At 38.3% G+C, this 23,312-nt stretch overlaps 1 protein-coding gene across 1 annotated transcript in view; it reads right to left on the reverse strand.

Annotated features, from left to right (window-relative positions):
* The window catches only part of LOC111157364 (cadherin 8), a 448,629-nt gene that overhangs the window by 231,670 nt on the left and 193,647 nt on the right, over positions 1-23,312 (reverse strand). Inside the window, exon 5 of the mRNA XM_022518712.1 lies at positions 2,162-2,329. Within this exon, the coding sequence (XP_022374420.1) occupies positions 2,162-2,329 (168 nt within the window). The remainder of the gene's footprint in view (positions 1-2,161; positions 2,330-23,312) is intronic.

The following is a 23,312-nucleotide window of genomic DNA, read 5'->3' on the forward strand; positions in this document are numbered from 1 at the left end:
GTCCCTCTAGGTATGTTTATTAAGTAAATAAGTCAGCAACGGGCTTCACCTGGTTGCTGGTCCTACATCAAGGAGCCTTGGGAAGCCAAGCAAATGAAACGTTGATCCATTCCTATTCTGCTCACTCATCATCTCTATCAGTGTGATCATCGTTAATAGTTTTTACCCCTAAGAAAGGGAACACTAGCTAATGAAACTCCCCTGCCACCGCTGAATTGAAACAATCATTTTTGGAGAAAGAAGAGTTGCATATTACAGCCTTAACTATAATGGCCGCTGAAAAGCAAATCAAAGAACCAGGGAAAGGATGGGAGACATAGTACTCTCCATTTCAACAATGTGGTTAAAAAGGGTGGCCTTGTTATCTGATTTATGCATGGCCAGAAGTGAAAATTCTAAAATTACTAATGAAAATGAATCCCTTCTGATCTTTCTACCCTGGAATTTCGTTCTGCAGATAAATTCTCGAAGATACTTCAAATGTGTCATTTTCAAGCCCCACATGTGTCTCTCTCCTTCTCCTTCTCCCTTTCTCTCCCTACTCTTCTCTCTTCAAAAACAAGTTCTCGGGCTGCCTGGGTGGCTCAGTGGGTTAAGCCTCTGCCTTTAGCTCAGGTCATGATCTCAGGGTCCTGGGATCGAATCCCGCATCGGGCTCTCTGCTAGGCAGGGGAGCCTGCTTCCTCCTCTCTCTCTCTCTCTCTCTCTCTCTCTCTCTACTTGTGATCTCTCTGTCAAATAAATAAAATCTTTAAAAAAAAAAAACAAACAAACAAGTTCTCCTATGGTATTCCCTATCTGAACAAAAAGCATCAGCAGGCATGTAATCGCTCATGGCAGCAATGTGACTGAAAATGCAATGTATCCTTAGACTTTTGTTATCATTAACCCTTAAGGATCTGTCACACCTACACACTTCCTCCAGTTCCATTGAGATCACCCTTGCTTGCCAGCCTGGCTTTCACTTTTTACATGAATGTTTACAAACACCATTTAAGCGGCTGCAGTGCGGAGAACACTTGGAAGACAGTCGCAAGATTTCATTTTCTCTGATTTCCTTGAAATCCAATTTTATTACTTAACCTACAATGCAAAACCTTTTAATGGCTTCCCACTGATCTTAAGGGGTAAAAAAAAGATCATGGTACTTAAAATGGTACCAAATCCAAGTACGGCTAACTCCCCCAACCTAACTCTCCAGATGCTCTAGACTTCAATGGGAGTGAGATTCTTTTAATTCTCATCCAGGGTCATACACCCCTCTTTCATGGGGTTCTGGATGACCTCTTCCTCCAGTTACAATGTCCACCGCCCCGTCCCCCGGTTTCGCTTTGTTCTAGCTAATTCCTAGTCATCATTCATCTCTCAAGAGTCTCCATGTCAAAAAGGCCTTCCCAAGGCATCTATGTCGGATTATTTGGGTAAGTGCTCACAAGCTGGAAAAGTTAGAAAATAATGATTATCTCCCTGATTCATGGATGGTGGCTGCCTAAAATTTTGCTGACATACTTCTGAGGCAGAGCATGGCTTTAGTAGGGAAGAGCAGGGTCGGTGACCACTGACGTCTGTGGGAGGAACTACAGGAAGTCACAAGAAGGAGGAGGGCTTATTTGTGCAGCAAGTATATTGCATATCTGCTTTTCCCCCTTCAAGCACTACGGAGATGAGCTTCTTTTATCCAACAAAGTGGGATTATCGATAGCGCACTGTCTGAGGTACATTTTAATCATTCTCTCAAGTTCTTAGTGGGAGGTACCATGAAAGAGAGAACTAAGCAAACATCCTGAAGTCAGACACCCTGGTTCACTTAGCTCCACTATTTACTACACATTTAATATTTGGAAATTTTTTTCAACTTCTTTGAAATCTGTAAAATGGAGTTCCATTTAGTACCAAAATAGCAGGAGAGTTGGTTTATCATTCATATATATATATATATATATATATATATATATATAATTTATAAATATATATTTTTATATATTTACATATTTATATATTCACATTTACATATATAAATAATAAATTGGCATACCTTGCATATAATCAGCATTCAATGATTCCTATCAGTTTTTTGAATGTTGCTGAAAATCAGGCCACAAGTTCAAATGAAAACACAACATACTTGGAGATTTTCACCCAGTGCAGGAAACTCACTTACTTTGGGCAAATTTTGGAGGATTGTCATTAACGTCAGTAAGGGTCACCGTAAGTGTTGTGGTTCCAGACAGGCCACCGGAGTGTCCACCCATATCTTTGGCTTGGATAACAACCAGGTATTCTTCCTTGGCTTCTCTGTCCATGTTGGGAAGGGCAGTTTTTATAATTGCTGAGGGAGAAAAAATGGTAGAATGACTTTCAGACAGACGGTTCCTTCAAATTGAATGTGACAACTCTCTCACACACACAACTCTCTCAGACACACACAAACATACCCAGGTGCACACATCAAGTCCCCACTCAGATAATTTTCTGTTTTCTTTTGCCTTTTTTTTTTTTTTTTTAGATTTTATTTATTTATTTGATAGAGAGAGAGATCACAAGGAGGCAGGGAGGCAGGCAGAGAGAAAGAGGAGGAAGCAAGCTCTCCGTGGAGCAGAGAGCCCGATGTGAGGCTCGATCCCAGGACCCTGGATCATGACCTGAGCCGAAGGCAGAGGCTTTAACCCACTGAGCCACCCAGGCTGGCCCCTCTTTTGCCTTTTAACTGCTGTGTATCTGTGATGCCAACACTGAGAAAGATTTTAGTCACAGACATTAGTGGCTAACTTGCAAAACTACATTTTAGAGTGTATCAAAAAAAGAGAGAGAACTTGCAAAGATATATATTAGAAAGTAAACTGAATGGCATACTCTTGCCTACCAAATTAAAGTATAAATCATAACATAGCCTCATCTACCCAGGAAACCCCTGCAAGTGAAAGAATCTTACAATTTATCACAGACTCCAATTCCCCTACAAGAGGAGTAAATACATAAATAGCTTGAAGGCTCTGAGGTCAAAGATAAATTATTCTGAAGCTCACAAATATATCAGAGAGATGAAAGAAATAAATACATTATTAGGATCAACACAAATGAATAAAACACCAATCAGAATTAATACAGGCAAGTGTCTAAATCCTAACGTACTATTCAACCACATTTATATTTTAATTGTTACATTTTCTCTATTGTACAAAAATTTAGAAAAAAAATGAAAAGACAGAGAGAAAGGAGGTACAAAATAGTACAAAATAACATAATATCATCAGTGCTAAAATGTTCATGTTTTTCTTTTGATATATTTTCAGGGTTTCATCCATCTGCTTCTTTTATGTATTTCACCAGTAATTTAATATTCTTCTTAAAGATTCAAAATATGTGTAGATACTTCTGAAGTTATTTTAAAAATCTTTATTTAGCCCTCTCCCTACTCTCCTATCTATAGATAAATATTGCTAACATTTGGATGGGTACATTTTCAAAGCTGTTATATGTCTATGCATACGAATATACGTATATGTGTATGAACATTAAACCACAAATGTGGCCATGATACAGTAGGCACTTTTCTGGGACTTTCTTTTATCACAGAGTGGTTAACTTTGAGATCTTTTCGTTGTTGTTGTTGTTGTTAGCATATAGACATCCAACTCATTACTTCTCATAGCTGCATAATTCTTCATTTATGAATACACTATCAGTAACTTAAACTTTCCCATATCAACAGATGTTGCAATTATTTCAATTTTTCCCATTTTAAAGAATGACTAGATCTCTTACGATGATTGTACTGTATTTTTTCTGTGTCCTGCAGTTTCACTTAACCCTCTCTCAGAAAACATACCTCCCACCACTATATTGCTAACATCCCCTAACAGAAATTATTGTGACTAGCCCCGAACTTTCCTATTGAATGGATGAGGGTTAGACCTTTGGCCCAAGTTAAAGAAAACTGTCTGGACTAGAGAATTCTCCCCTCGTAATAACCCCAGGTTCAATTCAATTCAATTCAATTCAATTCAATTCAATTCAAATTGAGGATGAGCCACTCTCTTGGCCATTTCTGAAATTATAATCATGGTTTGTTGGTTTTTTCCTTTGGACTCCTAAGCTCTAATTAAATCATCTGTCCGTAAAAGGTGTGCAAGGAGTTGAAACCCCTGAATGATTCAAGTAGCAGGTGAGGCACAAGAGTGCCCAGGGAAACCTAATCCACCCAGAGAGGGTATAGGCTTTGGGAAGAACTGCTAGTTCCAATCTACTTTATTACACCTTGACATCCCTTTTATATCTGAGGTTCACATTCAGGGAGCCCTGATTAAATCACCTTACTTATTTGGGAATATTGATTGCAACTTAATAATATCTTGCAATATAATGGCTTGGTTCAAGATCTGATCATATCAAAATGCGACTCAATAGACCATACTTAGAGATAAACAAAAACAGAAAGAAGAGAAGAACAGAAATATAACAATCATGCAAACTTAGGTTACTATGTGAGAAAACAAACGTGAACAAAAAACGACAACAATAACAACAAAACCTCACCACCAGCACAATGAGCTGCCCATCTGGCTATTCTGCCATGGTTATATACTCCTTAACTCAGCATATCTCCAATACGGGCCCAATTCCAGTAGAAAGGATTAGAAAATTGTTTTATTCCCATCATAGTTACACAAATGTAAAGTTTAGGTACCATCACATTCGAAGGTCATCCTGAACTAAGCCATCCACTGGACTTTGGAATTTGGCACACAACATTTAATAATCAGAGGAAACTGATATAATTCCCCAAGGAAGACAGCATTTTTGGTTTTGTTTTTTTTTTTTTTTCCCCAAAATGAACAGATGGGTTGAAGTCTACACATGAGTCCTTTGAGGTTACTTCAGAAGAAGAATTTTTACAATTTCCTTAGACCCAGAGAAGTGTGCTATGTATTATTCCTATCATTTAAAAAATATATTGTGAGAGACCAAATTAAAAAAAAAAATAAAACCATGTGATGTCTTTCAAACCACTTGGAATTAAAATAGTTTTGAGGATCAGTTATAATAACATACTTAGGTTTAATGTCTATGAGTTATATCAAAATATTAGAGACGCATTATGGTGGAAGGACTTGCTTAAATGGGACAAGCAGAGCTCCATGGGTCTCCACCCATTACAAAAACATTTATGCTTTCCACCATCAAGGTATACGGTATTCATACTACCAAATATGCAATCAGAATTTATTTAATGCTTATCTGGATGCTAAACATTCTCCTCTTGCCGTCCCGCTCCCGCCAGATCCAGTTTCCTGCATTTTCCACCTACTCTTGGCATGGAAGAGTGACCTTTATAGATTGCCTCCATGAACTCTTTCTTTCTTCCTTTCTTTCTCTTTTTCTTTTCTTTCATTCACTAGAGATTCATTCATTAGAGATTTATTTAAGATTCACTCATTAAAGAAAGGGAGAGAGGGAAACAGCACAAGTGGGAGTTGGAGTAGAGGGACAGAGAGAATCCCAAGCAGACTCCCCAACTGAATGGGGGGTCTGATGCAGGGCCTGATCTCATGACCCCAAGATCATGACCTGAGCCAAAATCAAGAGTTGGATATTCAACCGACTGAACCCCCTAGGCACCCAAGGACTTTCTTACTTTCTGACTCTACACTAGACTCAACCAACATACATTACCCTAGGAGACTGCGAGGATGTAGCTGCTGAAGTTCCAGACTCTCCAAATACTCCAATCATACGTTGGGCCAGTCTATGGTTATTATCTTCAGACACTGTTAGAGCAAAACTCTAGTGTCCAATAGCTGCCCCAATCCCTTGTTGTCTCAGGCCTAGGGGTGATGATGGCACTTCTGCTGGCTAGCCTTGGGGTATTTCACTATCCCTTGATGGTCTCCCTTAACCTGGCCAAGCTTTTGTCAACAGTTACTTCATTAAATTATCCTTAATCACCCTGTTCCTGCCAAGACCCTAAAAAATATGGTTAGGATACTGGTTCATTATCCAAGGGTCAACCATGTTTCTCCAGCATGTCATTCTTCACAGATATCTACCGTTCAAAAGTACTTCAGTGTAATAACACATCGCCCCTTGACATGGCCGGGCAGGTATTCGCTTCCCCTTCAGAGAAGAGAGAATAATAGCTATCCAGTTAAGTGAGATTGCTCAAGAGAACCCAGCTGGAAAGCTGCACATGGAAGTCTTCACACTTTCTCTTTTCTTAGAGAACACTAAGAGTGGGTTTTCTGATTTCTAAGGCAGGCAAGGAGTCTCTCCAAGTTTTCTTGAGGGCATGCAGCATACTTCATTGGTTTTGGTACAAACTGTATAATAAACAGCTCTTGCTTTCTGAGCTGCCTCTAGTCTCAACCTCACAACTAGCAATGACTCATTAGAAAATTCAAGACAGAATTTCTGGAACATTTTTCCTGTTACCTTGTAGCCATAAAAGCATGCTAGGAAAACCCCAAGTGCCCTTGGCCCTCCCATTTTTCTCCTCGTACTGGGTCATTTGTACACATGTCACTAAAATCTTTTTTTAAAAATTCCTATGCAAAGGCAGATCATTTCACCTACATAGATGTTGCAATATGATGATAAACTCTTAAAATAAGAAAATTGCCTTAAAAGTTGCCTCTACTTCTCACCCGAATTATTTGCTTTGGCTCACATGTTCTCCCAAGCTTTAGGCTGTTTCTTTTATAGACAAAAGAGAGAACTGCCTTACGTCAAAAAGAAGTATTGTTTGGTATCAAATATCACCTCGAACAAAGCAGAAAATATGGTTATTTTTCTTCTCAGATTTGTGAAGTCAAAAATTTTGACCTATGTAAAAAGTTACAGAAATCCTCAGTTAAATAGCATTTTTATCCATTTTCAACTTTTATTTTAAAACAGTCGATAAGAGATCCCTGCACCCTTTCTGCTAAAAATAAACCGCCTTAAAACAGCTTTGATGGTGCTGATTTCAAATAGCTTCCCACTCCCCAAGACAAGGACTGCGTCCATCTTTCGTCTCCAAAGTGGTGAAGCAAGATTAATGCTCACGTCTTCCCACATGTTCGTAGTTACACATTTTCAATGCCCAGCAATGTTTTTAGAAGCTTAAATATTGTGTTTAAACTTCCATTATATCAACTTGGCAACAAATTAGAGTTTTCAGTTTTATGGCAAGCAGTATGACAGAACGCTTTCTTCTGGGGGCAGTGAGTAAAACTCTTTGATGTAGGCATTTGATAAACAGCCTCATAAAAAAGAAAATCAACTTCGCTAATTAAACATGGTAATATCAGGACTGACTTGGAGTTGATACAATTGAAAATATCACATCTTTTTTGTCTTTGATGTTTAGAAAATTCCAACTCAGTAACCATATTAGTATTTATATGGGGGCCCTTCACCGAGGTTACCCTTGGATAAAAAACAACAACAACAACAACAAAAAAAACATGGAACATCCTTGGGACAAACTTGTTTCCTTGAAAATAGGAGCCTCTAAGATTCGGAGGAGAAGAAAAACAAAACAAAACAAAAATCCTGTCCTGCTGGAGTCTCAAAAGCATGACCTGTGAAGTAAATTCAGAAGAGGGAACGTGAACTATCAGATTTTAGAAGAGTTTTCATTTTGAAAAGCTACTCTCATCAGAAATTTCATGAGAATGAATGAGAACCCATTCTCATTCAATGAATTTAATTCAATGCGGATTTTGAACCTGGCACTGGAGAGTGGGGTGGGAAGGTGTGAAATGGGAGGCGAACCTTGGTGGGATAACTAAGGAGGGAAAGGGGGAATCGTCTTGCCCTGAAAATGGCATTCATTACCCTACCGTGAGTCGATTTCACCTGTATTTAAAAGACATGCTTTTATATTAACTTTATTCAATCAAATGGAGATTTCCCTGTTGCAGTGGTTGAAAAATTTAAGTCCTAGGCTGGCCTTAAGTTCTTCCTAAGTGCTAAACAGCTGTTCCTTCTGTCTCATTATCCAGGGAGGACTTCTGATGAGAATCCAGTTTCAGTCATCTCAAAATTTAAGACTTGTGTGTGTGTGTGTGTGTGTGTGTGTGTGTCCCCGTATGGGTGTTTACCATTGTCTTTGGTGTTATCATTTGAGAAGCATTTTGTATCCATCACGAAGGCTTCTTTTTATAATTTCTGTGATATCACCAGATTGAGAGGCTTCACGAGAAAGGCAAGGGGATGCTGATTAACTCCTTTGTCATTTTGAAGCCTGATTACTGTAATTCACTCTTTGTGGGTCTCCCAGATTGTGCCGTTCAAAGACAGCAGTTGATATAAAATGCTGTGCTAGACTCCTCTTTTGAATAAGACTTGTTGAACACATTATCCTGGTTATGAAACCACTAGCTTTGTTATTCCCCAAAACTCTTGCCAGTTCAATGTGCAATTATCATTTTACTATCTGCGGGAAAAGGGTCTCTCATTGATGAGATTAAGTGATACAAATTCACCAGGGATAAATTCCTTTTGGGCACCAAATATTGTAGTCACAATTTCTGCTAACCATATGCTGCCATGAATGAGGGGTAAAGGACATATAATCAGAGATGCATCGACACATACCCATCTTCTCCTTGAAGAACAGCATCAGTATAATAACTGCAATAATGTCAAACTTGCACAGATATATCACAAAGGACAAACTGAATCATTAGAAAACTCTTTACCCTCCCTAAGTTTCAAAAATATGCATTTCCCTTTCTTTGTGACTGTAACTTCTGAGTTGGCTGGAGAGATGATGATAGATGGATGATAGATAGGTTGATAGATAAACAGAATGGTCTGGATTTAGAAAAACTAGATTTCTCATATATCCCTCACGCTTTTGTCAAATATTACAATATAATTGTAAAGCTACTGAGTTAAATGTATCAGCAATCAAAATCTTACTTATATACTTTGATTTGGTATTTGTAAAACTAAGAATTTATTCCAAGAAAATTATAAATTTTCCTTTTTCCAGATATCTCAAATTTTTAGAGTAAGATATTCACTTTTTTGTGTGATTTTTTAAAAAAATGTCAAACAATTGAAATATGCAACAGTTGGGAAATATTAAATTAGTGGTGAAGGTGATAAAGATCGAAGGTATACAATGTTAAGCAGATGTTAAAAATTATGTTACATAAACATAAAATGTTTATAACAATTCTTAAATTTTGAAAATAATATGAACTGACTATTCTATGTGCTTAAAATTTGCCAAAGAATATAAACAAAGATAATGTGATGTGTTTTTGTGAAGGAATTGAAGGTTGCTCCCCCCACCCCAAATTTCTCAGCACAATGTTACGGAAAGCAGAGGAGTATATGTTTTAGAACATGAACTCGGAGGTTATACAAATGAGAAATTATTTTGATCTGATACTACCAGCCATGTGATCTTGAGCAAATCACTTAAACTCCCTGAGGCTTACTGATATTATATATAAAATGTTATTAACTGCCAAACAACAGTTTAAAGTTAATATATTATATGAAAAGTAAAAAGCCAATGCCTTACTTTATACATATATAGGTATAAATACAGATAAAGATGCCCTCACAGAGATATATGTAAATATATATTTTACATTTATTTTTACATATACCTATTTACACATATGTATACTCACAGATATATATATATATATATATATATATATATATTTAATTTTGTATTTACATTTTATAAATAAAGGCATACATGGATATGTATGTAAATGAAATTTAGTTATTAATTTAGTGGTGATAATAATTAAAATAAACTTACCTTATTTAAAAAATAAGAAACAAAGATGATATTCAACAGTGCTGCAAAGCATAAATGTCCCACATCAACTTCAAAATAGTAATGTCCCCACAGTGATTTCCAGATGACAGACAAAAATTATTGTTGGCATTCAAATCTCTACATGATCTGTATCTAAACTCATCTTTTACTACAACATTCTGCATAGCATATGTCCTTGATTCCCCAGACACTTAACCTTTCTTCAGATTCTTCCACTGACTTAAGTGCCTTCACTACTCTGTGTGGATCATGCAGCCTGGACCACCCTTGCCCTTTACTGGACCTCTTAAAATTCCATCCAACCCTTCAGGCTCAGCTCTGATGTTTCAGAGGCTGAGACGCCTTCCCAGGTAGAACTAATTACTCTCTTCCTTTTGATCCTCCACACCTTTGTTAGCCGCTTTCTCATAGTATTTACTCTCGTGATTTCAACCTGTTCCGATAGTATATCACTGGAGACAGGAACCATGTCTCATCCATTCTCATGCCCAGAACCAAACACAATTCTTGCACATAATAAATATGGACAAATGCAGGAGAGAACAAGAGAATCAATACAAGACTGAAGAGAGAAGGTAGATGGGAGTGAAGAGGGAGAAAGAAAGAGAAACAGAAAATAAAATGGTAATTGGGGGCTTTTCTAGCTGCTTTGGGGGATCAGCACTGGACTATGGAAACACTCAATGTTGATAATTGTCATGTCTCAGAGACCAGAGGCATTTAGATAAAATTACAAGGCAGCAGAGGAAATAAAAGATATCCAAATCAGCAAGAAAGAAGTCAAACTTTCACTATTCGCAGACAACATGATACTACATGTAGAAAACCCGAAAGGCTCCACTAAAAAATTCACAGAACTAATTCGTGAATTCAGCAAAGTTGCACGATATAAAATCAATGTGCAGAAATCTGCTGCATTTCTACACACCAATAATGAAGCAGCAGAAAATGAAATCAAGGAATTGATCCTATTTGCACTTGCACCAAAACCATAAGATACTTGGGAATAAATCTAAATAAAGAGGTAAAAGAGCTGTACTCTGAAAACTATACAACACTTATGAAAGAAATTATAAAGGATGCACAAAAGTGGAAAAGTATTCCATTCTCATGGATTGGAAGAACAAACATTATTAAAATGTGTATGCTATCCAAAGCAATCTACACATTTAATGCAATCCCTACCAAAATATCACCAGCATTTTTCACAGAGCTAGAACAAACCCTCCTAAAATTTGTATGGAACCACAAAAGACTGAATAGTCAAAGCAATTGTGAAAAAGAAAAACCTGAAGGCATCACAATTCCAGATTTCAAACTATATTACAAAGTTGTAGTCATCAAGACAGTATAGTACTGGCACAAAAACAGAAAGATAGGTCAATGGAACAGAGGAGAGAACCCAGAAATGGACCTACAACTATATGGTCAACTAATCTTGGACAAAGCAGGGGAAGAATATTCCAGGGAAAAAAGACAGTCCCTTCAAGAAATGTCATTGGGAAAACTGGACATCAACATGTAGAAAAGTGAAACTTGGACCCCTTTCTTACACCATAGAGAAATATAAATTCAAAGTGGATGAAAGACCTAAATGTGAGACAGGAAACCATCAAAATCCTAGAGGATAGCACAGGTAGAAACCCCTTTGACTTTGGCCATAGCAACTTCTTACTAGACACATCACTGGAAGCAAGGGGGGGAAAAGCAAAAATGTACAATTGGAACTTCATCAAGGTAAAAAGATTCTGCACAGTGAAGAAACAATCAAGAAAACTAAAAGGCAGCCTATGGAATGGGAGAAGATATTTGCAAATGACATAGCTGATCAAACATTAGTATCCAAGGGGCGCCTGGGTGGCTCAGTGGGTTAAAGCCTCTGACTTTGGCTTGGGTCATGATCCCAGGGTCCTTTGATCGAGCCCCACATCGGGCTCTCTGCTCAGCGGGGAGCCTGCTTCCTTCTCTCTCTCTGCCTGCCTCTCTGCCTACTTGTGATCTCTGTCTGTCAAATAAATAAATAAAATCTTAAAAACAAAACATTAGTATCCAAAATCTATAAAAAACTTACCAAACTCAACACCCAGAAACCAAATTATCCAGTTAAGAAACGGGAAGAAGACATGAATAGACACTTTTCCAAAGAAGACATCCAGATGGTTAACAGGCACATGAAAAGATGCTCCACATCACTTATCATTGGAGAAATACAAATCAAAACCACTATGAGATATCACTTTATACCTGTCAGGATAGCAAAAATTAAGACACAAGAAACAAGAGGTGTTGGCAAAGATGTGGAGAAAGGGGAACCCTCTTGCAATATTGGTAGGAATGCAAAGTGGAGTGGCCACTCTGGAGAATAGTATGAAAATTCCCTAAAAAGTTAAAAATAGAACTACTCTATGACCCAGCAATTCCACAACTAGGTATTTACCCAAAGGATACAAAAATACAGATTTGAAGGGGCATATGTTCCTCTAAGTTTACAGTGGCATTATCAACAATAGCTAAGCTATGGAGAGAGCCCAAATGTCCATTGATTGATGAATGGATAAAGAAGATGTGGTGTGTGTCTATATCTACATCTGTATCTCAAATGGAGTATTACTCAGCCATCAAAAAGAATGGAATCTTGCCATTTTCAACAACATGCCTGGAGCTAGAGTGTATTGCGGTAAATGAATTAAGTCAGTCAGAAAAAGACAAATACCATATAATCTCACTCATAAAGGAGAGAGGGAAACAAACCATAAGAGCCTCTTAATGACAGAGAACAAACTGAGGGTTGATGGGGGGCGTGGGGGGGTGGGCTAGATGGGTGATGGTTATTAAGGAGGGCAGGGGTTGTGATGATCACTGTGTGTTGCATGTAAGCAATGAACCACGGACTTCTACTCCAGAAACCAATTCTGCACTGTATGTTAACTAAAATTTAAATAACAAAATAAAGAATAAGGTAACAGAGTCACTTAGTGAAGAAGAGGGTGTCAAGATTCGAACCAAAGTCTTGCTGCCTTCAAGGCTCCAAGGAGGATCAAGGGCTAATCTGTATCATCTCGAGAGCTGTGATGAGTTTGCCAAGAGTTAAGGCATAACACCCTTCAATGAACACCAGTGAGGAGACTGTGTTCTTCAGATTAAAGATCCTAGGGGCTCCTGTTGTTTCTCTAGATATTTTACCCATTTCATAATTGACATTTGTATTTATTCAATGTCTTAGTATAAATTGTTGGTGCAGTGCTCTCCTATTTCAGATATTCCCAGGATTACTCAAAGAAGGAGGTGATACTGATGAGCTATGTATCCTAGTAACATTTCATGAATTAATTGAAGGTGGATTCATGAAAAAACATGGCTTTGATCTACATCCTTTACCAATGATGTCCTAGTCACACTTGTTATTTTTTAAATTACATTATTATTTACTTCTCTCGGCACATATATCTGCAGATATATAGACAGAGATGGTATCTGATTTTTCCTAAAATAATTCATAGGAAAACTTAATTGAAAATCTATGTTCCATGAATATTAGGGATTATGAATGTGGTTCAGCAATGAAATAGGTTTCAGGACACACAGACTGTGGCTGAAGAAAGACCCAAATCTGGGTCTCTGGAATCTTACTTATCAGGTGTTAATAAAGTAATATACTCGCCTTTTGCCAAAAAAAATAAAATAAAATAATAATCTCTACATAGTACTCATGAAGACATTTGTCTAATAATCTTCTATGCTATTCCAGCATCTTAACATGAATCTGTTTGCTGCATGACTTCTTCACATAGACTTTATATATTAACCTCTACTTGACCTTCCTCATTTGTGTCTGAAAACTGTTACAAGAGAACAGCAAGCATGAAAGCCTTAAGTCAGAACACTGAGGATCATTCAAGTGTCTCAGTGTGTACAAATTGCTTCCTTATACGTGAATTTCCTGTCTCGTAAAGCAGTATATTCTTTGACTAAGTAACTGACTTCTTAATTACCCCACTGTGTGGATCACAGCCTCGTCTGTGCCCATTTCCTTATGGAAGAACATATAAAATAGCTCTACGTGAATTAACGATGATATCCTGTCTCTGTATTTTTACACCCACTGTGCAGAGGGACTTCAGCATAGGGACTGTCCTTTCTGTCGCTCCTGGATTCTTCTATTAAATAATTCTGCATAGGCCACCATTTATAGCATCAAAACATGGCTAGCCAATAAATGATGCTACTCAAATTGCCAATTCTGAGTTACACTGAAATACTTGCAATTATTCCTATTCAGAATTAAGGTGAAATTTCTTTCCCCCTAAATGAAAACACTTCCAGGGACTCCTCAATCAAGTGGAATTATTTCTGTGAAGAGCATGATGGCACTATTCTTTCCTTAAGCCATAATTCCAATAACTAATTATCCGTATAATAAGTATGGGTGGTTTAAAAAAGCAAAGTGGAAGTCACTAAAAAATTGGATGCTTTCGGGGCGCCTGGGTGGCTCAGTGGGTTAAAGTCTCTGCCTTCAGCTCAGGTCATGACCCCAGGGTCCTGGGATCGAGCCCCACGTCGGGCTCTCTGCTTGGCGGGGAGCCTGCTTCCCCCTCCCTCTCTCTCTGCCTGCCTCTCTGCCTACTTGTGATCTCTGTCTGTCAAATAAATAAATAAAATCTTTAAAAAAATTTTTTTAAAAATTGGATGCTTTCTCCTAGCAATTGAGAACTTAAGCAGAAGAGAATGCCAGGGTTCTGCGGTGGATAAAGCACAGACTGTAGCATTGCCTGGTAGACATGGGGCCAGGACTGACACCTGAGTCTCGGTAAAGTGAAGCAACTCTTTCATCCAGAACGTCAGTCTCTTCGTCTATGACACAGAGACGGAAATACCTAACAGATATTACATGTAATAACATCTAACATTGTTCACGGACCATAGCAGACACTGAAAACAAAATTGAATTGAAATGATATCATCTTCAAATGCCAAAATGGCCCTGATTCCACTCATGCTCCCTTGGAACTTTCTGGCCCCAGCCCTCAGTCAGACACTTCATGTGATACGGCTCCAGGCCTGGCAACAGAGGCAAGTAGAACGGGGCATTTTTAGAGCTCAGGATTTGATATCAGACAATGGGTTTGATTTCTGGCCCCTTCCCTTCGAACTATGGTAAGTAACCGGAGCAATTTCTTAACACCTTGGAGCTCTTATTTTCCCTTATGGTACTTAGAGATAGTGCTTACCCCATGGTTTTTTGTTGTTGTTTTCTTTCCTTAAGATGATTATGAAGGAAGGTAAGGCATGTAAAATAGTAAGCCAATAATAAAATAGTAATTAACTGATCACCACTACTACCCCTAGTATAACTACCAGCAATACCACACTGTTGCTGGATGATTGTGACGATCACTCATAACAAAAATAGCTATACTTTGTATCTTATCAGCCTTCTTTGTGCTGGATACATGCGTAGATATGGTGCTTAGTGCACTGACTGAGAAAGAGCACACAGTCACCTGCTCAGCTATTACAGTAATTATCATCACCTCCTCCTTATATTTCATGACCATCCAGTTAGGTAACTATTACGGTTCCCACTAAACATGAAGAAACGTGAACTTCTGTGGTCTCAGTTAAACTATCTATATTCCATGAATTTCAATGTGTTTGAAACAGTGATAGACCCACTGCTCGTCTCAGCACTTCCCATTATACCAATCTGTCTGTCCTACACTTTGGGGTTCTAGATGGTCACTAACTGCTAACTTCAGAGTGATCTGCTTGGTAAGTCTGCCTGTTGGCTTCAAATGATACTCATTGCTATTCCTCTTCTCATAATGCCTCACTCAGACATGCTAAACCAACTCAGTGACCTCACTCAGGGAATTTCCAGTGACCCATTAACCCTGATTTGAAGAATCTGTACAATACAGACAGCAAGACACTGGCCTTTGCTAATAAAATTTCCCAATTAACTAAATCCTCCAACTCAAATTGTTAGAGAAATTTTTCATTAATAAACCAAGCCTTTGCCCCATGAGGTCATTGCATTTTCAGCAACAATTGACACTGCATAATCTCTAGGTGTGAGTGACTAAGGTTCCTACTCAACAAATCAGAACCCAAGACTTCAGAAACATGAGGCAACAATCTGGTTCCACTACCTTACCATAGGGCAGAGGGGTACGACATCAATGAAAGGGGTCTGACCAGGAAGACAGGGTCTTCCTTTATTTATGGTGGCTGTCACAATGGGCCTAAAATATGCCAAGAACTTGCCTCAATTTCCTTTAAAGTAAGAATCAGGAACCAGATTGGCCTTAAAAGAAATACTGTAGGGTTTCCTACCACTGTTGAGCTTCTGCTACATTTTTCTTGTCAGTCAAAGACTGATTTAAAAAAACTGGGATATACAGAACTGAAAAGTGTTCCAGTACCTAGGGGAGATACGTATTAGAATCACTCAAGAGTCTGACAACTGGATTTGTTTAAAATCATTCGAGGGGCACAGTTCTCACAACTATCCTTGGATAATCTTCCCACCATTCCTTTTGTGCCTTTCAATCAGACATTCTCCTTGACCTCTTTGTTGTATTCTGCCAAGTTCTGCTTTTGAAATCCTCCTACCTTCTTCTTTGGGGATGCAGGCTCTTTCTTCCCAGCAGAGTGACTTCTCTCTTTGCCTTCACATTCTCTCTCAAAATAGAATTCTTCTCCTCCTCCTCCCCTCCTGTGTCTTCATGAACAATGCTGCTGCATGATTCCCTCTTAATCAGATCAGAGTCTGTGCAAGAAGCACCATCAGTCCCCTTCCACTGGCGTAAGTAATACTCACCTCACCTTCTCACTCTTGTTTATTATCCTGGGCTTTATTATTTTCATTTAAATTTCTTTCCCCACCCAAAATTATTTGCACTCAAGTCAATACCTCTCAGCTCCCATTCACAGACCTAAGAAAGCAGGTGGCACAAAATGCCCTGGGCACGATTCTGCACAGAATAAGGAGAAGAAATAGTGTGGCAAAGTAATAGACAAGGAAAAAATAAGTCATTACACAAATGTTTCTCCAGGATCTCCTATACATCAAACACTCTTTCAGGTGTTATGGATAACGGTGGAGAAAACAGATAAGCAGGCTAACTTCACAACTCCTGCATTCTAAGTGTAAAAGCTGGGCAATGCATTGCCATTTGCAGAGCTACACAAAACAGGGCAACCAGGCTCACAACTCATTGGCTTTCTGAGCCTCAGTCTTTTAATTTGTAAGAAGCTGGGGCAGTGAAATTTACCTTGTAGGGGGAACAAAAATGAGACAGACATACATCACCTCTAAGAGCTCTTATCAGTGGTGCTCATATACATAGGCCATAGTTTAACAATGATTAGTCAGAACATTTGTGAATATTGAAATCTAGGTATGATTATGCCCCATCATAGAGAAGCAAGCAGAGGGGAATGGATCTCGATGTCCCTGCAGGACAGAGATAATTAGACTTGTATTAACTGGAGGCTGTCTGACCTCCCTAGGAGGCAAGCCAGAGGCAAAACCACTCGAAATGGAAAGTGAAGTAGATGTTCTAGTTAATAGAGTTACCATACAGAGGATTAGTAAGAGCAGATTTTTATGGATCTAGTGTTCCTTTTGTGACAGTTGTTATATCAGACCTGTTTCTTCAAATACGTTAAGTGGCTCATGATTTTTATTCTCCATATTAAAATTTTAAAAAATAACGGTAACTAATAAGTACATCTTCTTTTCCTGCTCTAGATTTTTAACAATTACATGACACTCCTTCTCTTTCTCTTCCTGGGTCCTATCAATCACTTCTTGTTTTTCCATTTTTTCCTCCTTTGTGGCCGTATGTGTTCTTTTTAATGGCTTTGCTCCCACAAATCTAAGTGAAGATACATATTATGGGAATACATATTTGGTATGAATGATTAAATGAAAGAATGTTGAAGCTCTACTTTCTCTATATGTCTACTTCCTACAATTTGATTCAATACGCACTCATTGATTACCTCCTATCTGCTAAGCATGAGGCTTGGTCAAAGGGCCCGCACCGAGATTCTCTACAGAAGATGTACAAAGATGAAGTAGGTACAGTTCTCCAGACTGGAATAGTCCAAAACCCAAAAGATAAGGCAGGCATGATCAAATGCTTATAAAATGCAAATTCATCCGCTTCTATTCTGAACACTGCTATCACTTTATGCATCCCTCTATCATAACACTTGATGCACCAAATTTGCTTTCAATGTGTTTCTCTTCTTATTTTAATGTCTAACTGACCTGCCCCTCTGTCAAATGTACTGAGATTTTAAGCATCCTCTTTTCTGTAAAAAGTATTTCTACTCTAATCTTTCTCATTCCAAAATATATATGATGAATCCCTTGTTTAGTCCCCTGAACACTTTGATAAAAACTGCAAGTCCAGAGAGAAGTCATTTTCATCACAATTATATTCCAGGCACACACAATAGGTAGTCTGACCATGGGCAAGTCACTTCATCTCTTTGACCCTCTCTTTGTAAAAATACGTTTGTGAGATTTCCACTCAAGTGTCAAATTATCAGTGAGGTTTTCCTGTCCAGCCATTACAAAATAATCACCACTCTTAGCTGACACTCCCTTTCTTCCTTACCTAGCTATAAAAGTCTCTGCCCACATGCATTCCAGTGGGAGCAGAAAATAAACAAATGGACTTGTCTTGTTTATTGTTTATCAACCTCTACAACAGTACCTGACAGGTAGGAGTCTCTCAATATATTTTAGCATTTTTCAATGAGCCAATGCATGAATGATTTCTTCCCCATGCGAACTTGTGAGGAATCCCATATAAAAGTAAACATATCCAAGTAAATGATTATCTGAAGACCTCTTCTGAAGATGTGCAGAGGCCTAGTTAAGAGTTGATTTTCTCTGCGTCTCCCTTTCTGTTGTGGAAAATTCTGGCCACAGAAAGCTCAAAAGCCAGAGGAGTACTGTTCTACTTAACACAGAGCTGCATGGTGTAATTAATGTATGCTCGCGAAACATTTTGAATACCTTAGGATCAAATTACTGTTGTGCTTATTCTCCCTCTTACATAAATATTTGCACATGTAAACATTCAGCACCCTGACATTTATTGAAATGGTTGCATGGAGGAATGAGGCAAATTGACTCAGAGACAGGTGTTGAGTGTCAAGCACAAAGGCAGACAATCCTTTGTCAATGCAGCAACTACAAGTGGTGGAAAAAATATGCACAAGATAGGACCTCACGTAAGTGGCTCTGAAGATGCCATTTCCTCATCAGTTGCTCAGGGATCTGAACATGTATCTGAGCTTCCTGGTCCTGCATTCTAGGGCTTCTCCACCAAGATAATAAGGGAAGGATGTGTGTGTGTGTGTGTGTGTGTGTGTGTGTGTTCAAACATGAACAAACCTCATTTTTCTACCCAAATCCATTCTCAAGTCAATGGCCCGCATTACCAAGTTTTAGTTGGTATGACCCACTATGGATAAATGCAAGATCCAAGGGGGTGGTATTTGGGTAACTGCATTTTTTTTTAAAGATTTTATTTATTTATCAGAGAAAGAGACACAGTGAGAGAGGGAACACAAGTAAGGGAAGTGAGAGAGGGAGAAGCAGGCTTCCCGCTGAGCAGGGAGCCCAATGTGGGGCTCTTTCCCGGGACCCTGGGATCATGACCCGAGCTGAAGGCAGACGATTAGTGACTGAGCCACCCAGGTGCCCCTGGGTAACTGCATTTTAATGAAAATTCTAACTGGGTCAGGTAAGGGAACTTGAAGAGTTCAATAGAAATTGTGTGCTGTGCACACTACAGATATTATCTCAAGCTGAATCTTCAAAGACATCTAAAAGTAGCTACAATCATCCATCCTTAAGGCATAAAGAATAGGGTCTCAAGGATATGAAATATCTTCATAACGGTCATAAAGTAATAAAGGTTGGAGACCGCAGTGGAACTTAACTCTGACTCCAAATTCATATTCAGGACTTCAGACACCATGCTGTCTCCCCTGAAATTCTAAAACAGATTGTTACCACCTAGAACCTCCTTTTCCCAGAAACACGATGACCTTTTGGAGGGTCAGCTTTGTTATAAACAAATGTTTATACGTAACACAGAAATGTTGTTTGTCTTTTCGCTTCCTTTCAGCATATTTTTCAGTTGCTTTAGATGACAACCTTCAATAACTATCTTTCAGAGTGTAGGAGGCACATTACTTTAGAGTTCATATGAAATGTAAATAAGACAAATGCTGTTTTTAAATGTGTTTTCCCCCCATATCTATTTTTAAATGTGACAGAAAGAAGTGATGTCATCTCAGAATAGATTCCATTGTGACAATTCTAATATTTTATTACTACAATTTGGTACACTTGGTGGGCAGAAAATGGTACATGGTGGTGGATAAGGTTGCTTCCTTCTGACTATCATAGAGTAACTGTAGATAGGTAGACACATAGTGAGAAAAAGGACACAACTAGTACCATACTTCTAAACATTTTCTTGATATCTGATTATTCACAAATCCTTGCTCCAACCATTACTTCACAAGGGAAAAGATTTTTTTAAAAATAGGACTTGGAAGTTATTAGAAGTTGATAGCTAAGATTGTTACTTTGATGTGGAGTCATCTAAACACAGATAACTTGACTGAAGTTGTAGAGAGAGTTCCTGTAAGAAATTATAAGTTTCTGAAGTTCCTATAAGTTCCTATAAGAACTATATAGGGTTACCTCTTTGCTTGACCCCATTTTCGTAAAAAAAGGAACTAAGGACCATGTGAGATTTGATCCCAACTCTTTCAACTGCTAAATAGCCTAGCTTTATTATCCGAGGTCTAGTACATGGGGTTTTCCATGATTACTATTTGTGTCTGGGGTTGCTAATTTATACTCTGCTGAGAATGAGAGCAAGGGAATCTAATTTGCATTTTGTTTCATCGTGTAAATATAGTCATTATTATTATTTCCATGTATAGCCCTTGAATGTATTTGTTATTAAATAGCACAATTAGGCAATCTCAATTCCTGTCTTTGAGAGATCCACAGGTGTCAGAGTGCAAAGGTAGCTGTTAAGAGAAATAATACCACAGCAACATTATTAAAGTTAATGGGATGGAAAAGAAAGTTCCAATAGTACTCTGTCACACACAATAAAATTTTACCTCTCATGGAAACTACTTTAAAAGAAACTCTCCAGATGTAAAAAAAAAAAAAAATCTAATTATGGCTATGCTTACATTTACCAACCAGTTCTACCCTGTTAACCTTATGAACACTAAAATCACTAATTTACTGAATTCCATATTGCTGCTCCTGTGGTCATATAAAACAGCCTGGCTCATAATAAAACAATTGCATGTAAGATTTAGAATGGGAAATTATACATAATCACAAATTGTGAAGTGACTCTAGTATAACTTTAAAACCATTAAAAATTTTTATTTTCCCTTTATTTATATAGCGCCACATGCTCCTCAGTCCCTGCCTATGAAAACTCAAAACTCCTATCTTTTTCTCTTGATCTAAGCACAGTGTCAAGGATATACAAATTTGAAAAATCCATTTACTCTATAAATATTGATTAAACGTGGATGGGTAGAAGTACCCATTTATTTCCAAATTATGGCCACAAAATTTTCTAACTGTAAGGGAATAAAGACCACTACATATACTCAAAATTCCTTCTGAATCAGTGTTTTGCCCCAAGTGGAAAGTCCCCCTGGTTTTAAAGATTGATTCTCTTGAGACTGAATTTTATTTTAAGATTTTATTTATTTATTTGACAGAGATCACAAGTAGGCAGAGAGGCAGGCAGAGAGAGAGAGAGGAGGAAGCAGGCTCCCCACTGAGCAGAGAGCCCGATGTGGGCCTGGATCCCAGGACCCTGAGATCATGACCTGAGCTGAAGGCAGAGGCTTTAACCCACTGAGCCACCCAGGTGCCCTGAGACTGATTTTTTGACAGTAGCTCTATTTAAACTCCTTATCCAGGGGCGGCTGGATGGCTCAGTGGGTTAAATCCTCTGCCTTCAGCTCAGGTCATGATCCCAGGGTCCTGGGATCCAGCCCTACATCGGGCTCTCTGCTCAGTGGGGAGCCTGCTTCCTCCTCTCTCTCTCTCTGCCTGCCTCTCTGCCTACTTGTGATCTCTGTCTGTCAAATAAATAAATAAATCTTAAAAAAAAAATTAAAAAATAAACTCCTTATCCAATATTCCAGAACCATCCACAATCATATTCATATAAACCAATTATTTTCATTATTCAAGGATGTTATTTTTTCCACTTTTCTTTCATGAAATTCAGCCCATCTTTCAAATTACTACAACAATAACAACAACAACAACAACAATAAATCAATTATCTCATTCCTTTACATATTTTTTTTCATGACACTTTGGACAATGAATAAAATATCCAATTGATGTATTTACAACATACTTATTTATGTTGACATCTCTCTAGTTGTTCCATAAGCTCCATGAAGTCAGGGCCATGTCTACCTCATACATCATTTTGTCCCTGAGAGTGGAGGTGATCAATAAATATTTATTTACTGAATTTAAATGTTAATCTAAAAGAGGGCATGAAACTATTTACAGTCTCTCTCTTCTTTTCGTTTCTTTCTCTTTTTATTTCCTGAACACATTGACTTTTCATCATTCCCTGCCCCACCCTCCACCTTAACCCTCTCTATTTAGGAGATAGAAAGCCTAATGCAGCAGAGTTTTAAATCAGACAGACAAGGACAGGAAACAAGCTCTGACTTTTACTACCTGGGTATCTTCCAGAAATTAATTTGCTCAAAGCTTTTATTTCCTTTATGTAAAGTAAGATTCATGGCACCCACTTCACATGAGTACAAAGATGGCTATGAGAAATGGATAAACCAGATGACCAATAAATGGTACTTTCTTCCATTTGATTTTTTTTCTTTTTTTTTTTTAAGATTTTATTTATTTATTTGACAGACAGAGATCACAAGTAGGCAGAGAGGCAGGCAGAGAGAGAGGAGGGGGAAGCAGGCTCCCTACTGAGCAGACAGCCTGATGGGGGATTCGATCCCAAGACCCTGGGATCATGACCTGAGCTGAAGGCAGAGACTTTAACCCACTGAGCCACCCAGGGGCCCCCATTTGATTTTCTGAACAGACTACAATGTCCAGAGATATGTGCCACTATAATGAGTTCAAGGTCACTGCTTCTGGAAGTGGGGGGCACAAATTATCTAAAAAGGATGCATTGGTGGTGTGGGGTTTTCTTAGGTAGTATCTACAGGCACATCCTTTTGTATCTGGTCTATTATCAGCAATGTCATACCTACTGTTCTTAAATAATCCAATGACTAGATGTTGATAGATGGTAAATACGAGAAGAGAGCACAGAGACAGAAGCTTCTTAAAAGTCGTCATTTTTCAAACCCTAGATACCCCGTAGTCCAAAACTGACAATACCAAAATCCTCCTGAAGATGCCCATTTTATAAGTATGCTCATCCTTGACTTCATCTTCTATGTTTAT

The sequence above is a fragment of the Enhydra lutris genome, unplaced genomic scaffold (assembly GCF_002288905.1).
Source record: "Enhydra lutris kenyoni isolate GAN:26980312 unplaced genomic scaffold, ASM228890v2 scaffoldscaffold54, whole genome shotgun sequence".
Taxonomy (NCBI): Eukaryota; Metazoa; Chordata; class Mammalia; order Carnivora; family Mustelidae; genus Enhydra; species Enhydra lutris.